General features: G+C 60.5%; 1 protein-coding gene across 1 annotated transcript in view; it reads left to right on the top strand.

Moving 5' to 3' along the window:
• The window catches only part of FOXD3 (forkhead box D3), a 2,480-nt gene extending 2,272 nt beyond the window's left edge, over positions 1–208 (top strand). Inside the window, exon 3 of the mRNA XM_015416174.1 lies at positions 4–208. Coding sequence (XP_015271660.1) covers positions 4–152 — 149 coding nt within the window. The 3' untranslated portion in view covers positions 153–208. The remainder of the gene's footprint in view (positions 1–3) is intronic.
• Positions 209–1,834: the final 1,626 nt, after the last annotated feature.

Below are 1,834 nucleotides of genomic sequence, written 5' to 3'. Positions count from 1 at the left end.
CCGGCCTGCTGGCCCACCAGCCCCTCTCGCTGGCCCGCACCACGGCGGCCATCGCGCCCATCCTCAGCGTGCCCACGAACATGCTCTCGGGACAGTTCCTGCAGCCCGCCGCCTCCGCAGCGCCGGTGCAGGCCAAGTGGCCGGCGCAGTAGGGAGCCGCGCTCCGCCGCCCAGCCGAGAGAGGACCGGTCGCGCAGGGACTCCCCGCCCGCCCGCCCGGGCTGCCAGAGACTCGCGGGAAGAGAGGCAGGCTGGCTGTGCAGGTAAACCTCGTGCGCGACCCACGGCGACAGCTCTGTACAGGCCCGTGGTGGGAGGCGGCCAAAAACAATAATACCAATAGACGGACTTTCCTTGGCGGTTTTTATTTTTTTAAAAGCAGTCCAGATTTGGAAGGGGAGAAATGATTTTAAAGAACCACACTCACATGAAGGACTGGAGGGATGAGGAGCCCCGAACTTTCACTTTTGCTGAAGGTTCTTATTCTTCTCGGTCGTTTTCTCCGAAACAAACCCAAACACACCTGAACGAGAAGGGAAGGCATTTTGAAATGTGACAGAAAGAATGGAGCGGGAGGGGAATAAATCGGGGAAAACACCGAGGGGGGAAAAACCCCTGTCATTCTATTACAGAAGTCTGTTTATATATGAATGAACATATGTATTCTAAATGTTACTCCTTCGTGTTGTACACAGCTTTGTAAATAAATTTTTAAAATGGGGCTCTTGGTGTTGACTTGCTGTTTACGAGACGGCTTGAAATCATTGCCGGCGGAGGGAGGGCCGAGGAGCGCTTCCCTGCCAGGCGCTGCCCTCGAAGCCCGGGGCCCTGCTGGCCTCCGCGTCGGAAATGTCGGCGGGCCTCGCCGGGGGCAGCCGGCAGCTCAAAAATGCCCGACATTCCGATGCCCTCCGCGGAGTAAGGTCTGAAGGATTCCCACGGGAACTCGTGGCCTCCAGCCTCCTTGCTAAACCGTTTTCCCTTTGAAATCCCAACGAACACCTCCCCGCTTAAGTTTTAATTTTTGATAAACTGGCTACGTGTTCATAGGTACATCTAGTATTCGTTCAAGCTAGCCAGGTGCCTTCTGTAATAAAGCAAAACAAGTCAATCCCAGTCAACGAATATCGCCTCTCCGTTGCAGTGAAAAAGTGGATAAAAATAAATCTGTTTTCGTATGGGGGGGAAATGAGAGGAAATCGAATTAAAGCCCAGTCAGGAAAAGGAGCCGTCCCCTGGCCCGGGATTTTGTTTTCAGATGTCCCTGCGCGATTTTTGTCCTTGCCGTAACCCCCTCCCTGGGCCAAGGCGGCTCGGAGCGGCCCGTCTTTCGGGGAAGGAAGGGCTCTCCCTCGGCCTCTCCCTTCAGCGCGGTGACTTCCCTCGGGGAGAGCAGCTCCCGGTGCCTTCGGAGAGGGAATCCGCCCTCCGCAGCGTCGCGGGGAGCCTGGCGGCGGGGAGCTCAGGGGTGCCTGCCAGGAGGCGGCGGGAGCGAAGAAGGGAGGCGTCCCGCAGGGGACCGGGGTCAGGTGCTCCTCGTGGTGCCTCCTGCCAGGCGGGTGGAGCGCCGGCATCTCCGTGGCCGAAGCCAGCCGGCAGCGCTGGATGGCTCGGGCCAGAAGGCACCTTGGAAGTGTCACGCCAGCCCACCCCAGGCCGTGCCTGAGGACACCCAGAGGGCCGCGGCTGGTTTTCGTGCACCCGCTCCCGCTCTCCTCGGGGTCTGGCCCGCGGGCCAAAGCCGGCCTTCCAGAGGCAGCAGGCCGGGCGGGGAGGTTCCCGGGCACCGCCCCCCCCCCTGCCCCCGCTTCCCTGCGGGGGGGGGCTGGCCGGG

The sequence above is a fragment of the Gekko japonicus genome, unplaced genomic scaffold, assembly GCF_001447785.1.
Source record: "Gekko japonicus isolate JY-2015 unplaced genomic scaffold, Gekko_japonicus_V1.1 scaffold479, whole genome shotgun sequence".
Classification (NCBI taxonomy): domain Eukaryota; kingdom Metazoa; phylum Chordata; class Lepidosauria; order Squamata; family Gekkonidae; genus Gekko; species Gekko japonicus.
This window is presented reverse-complemented; position numbering and strand designations above follow the sequence as displayed.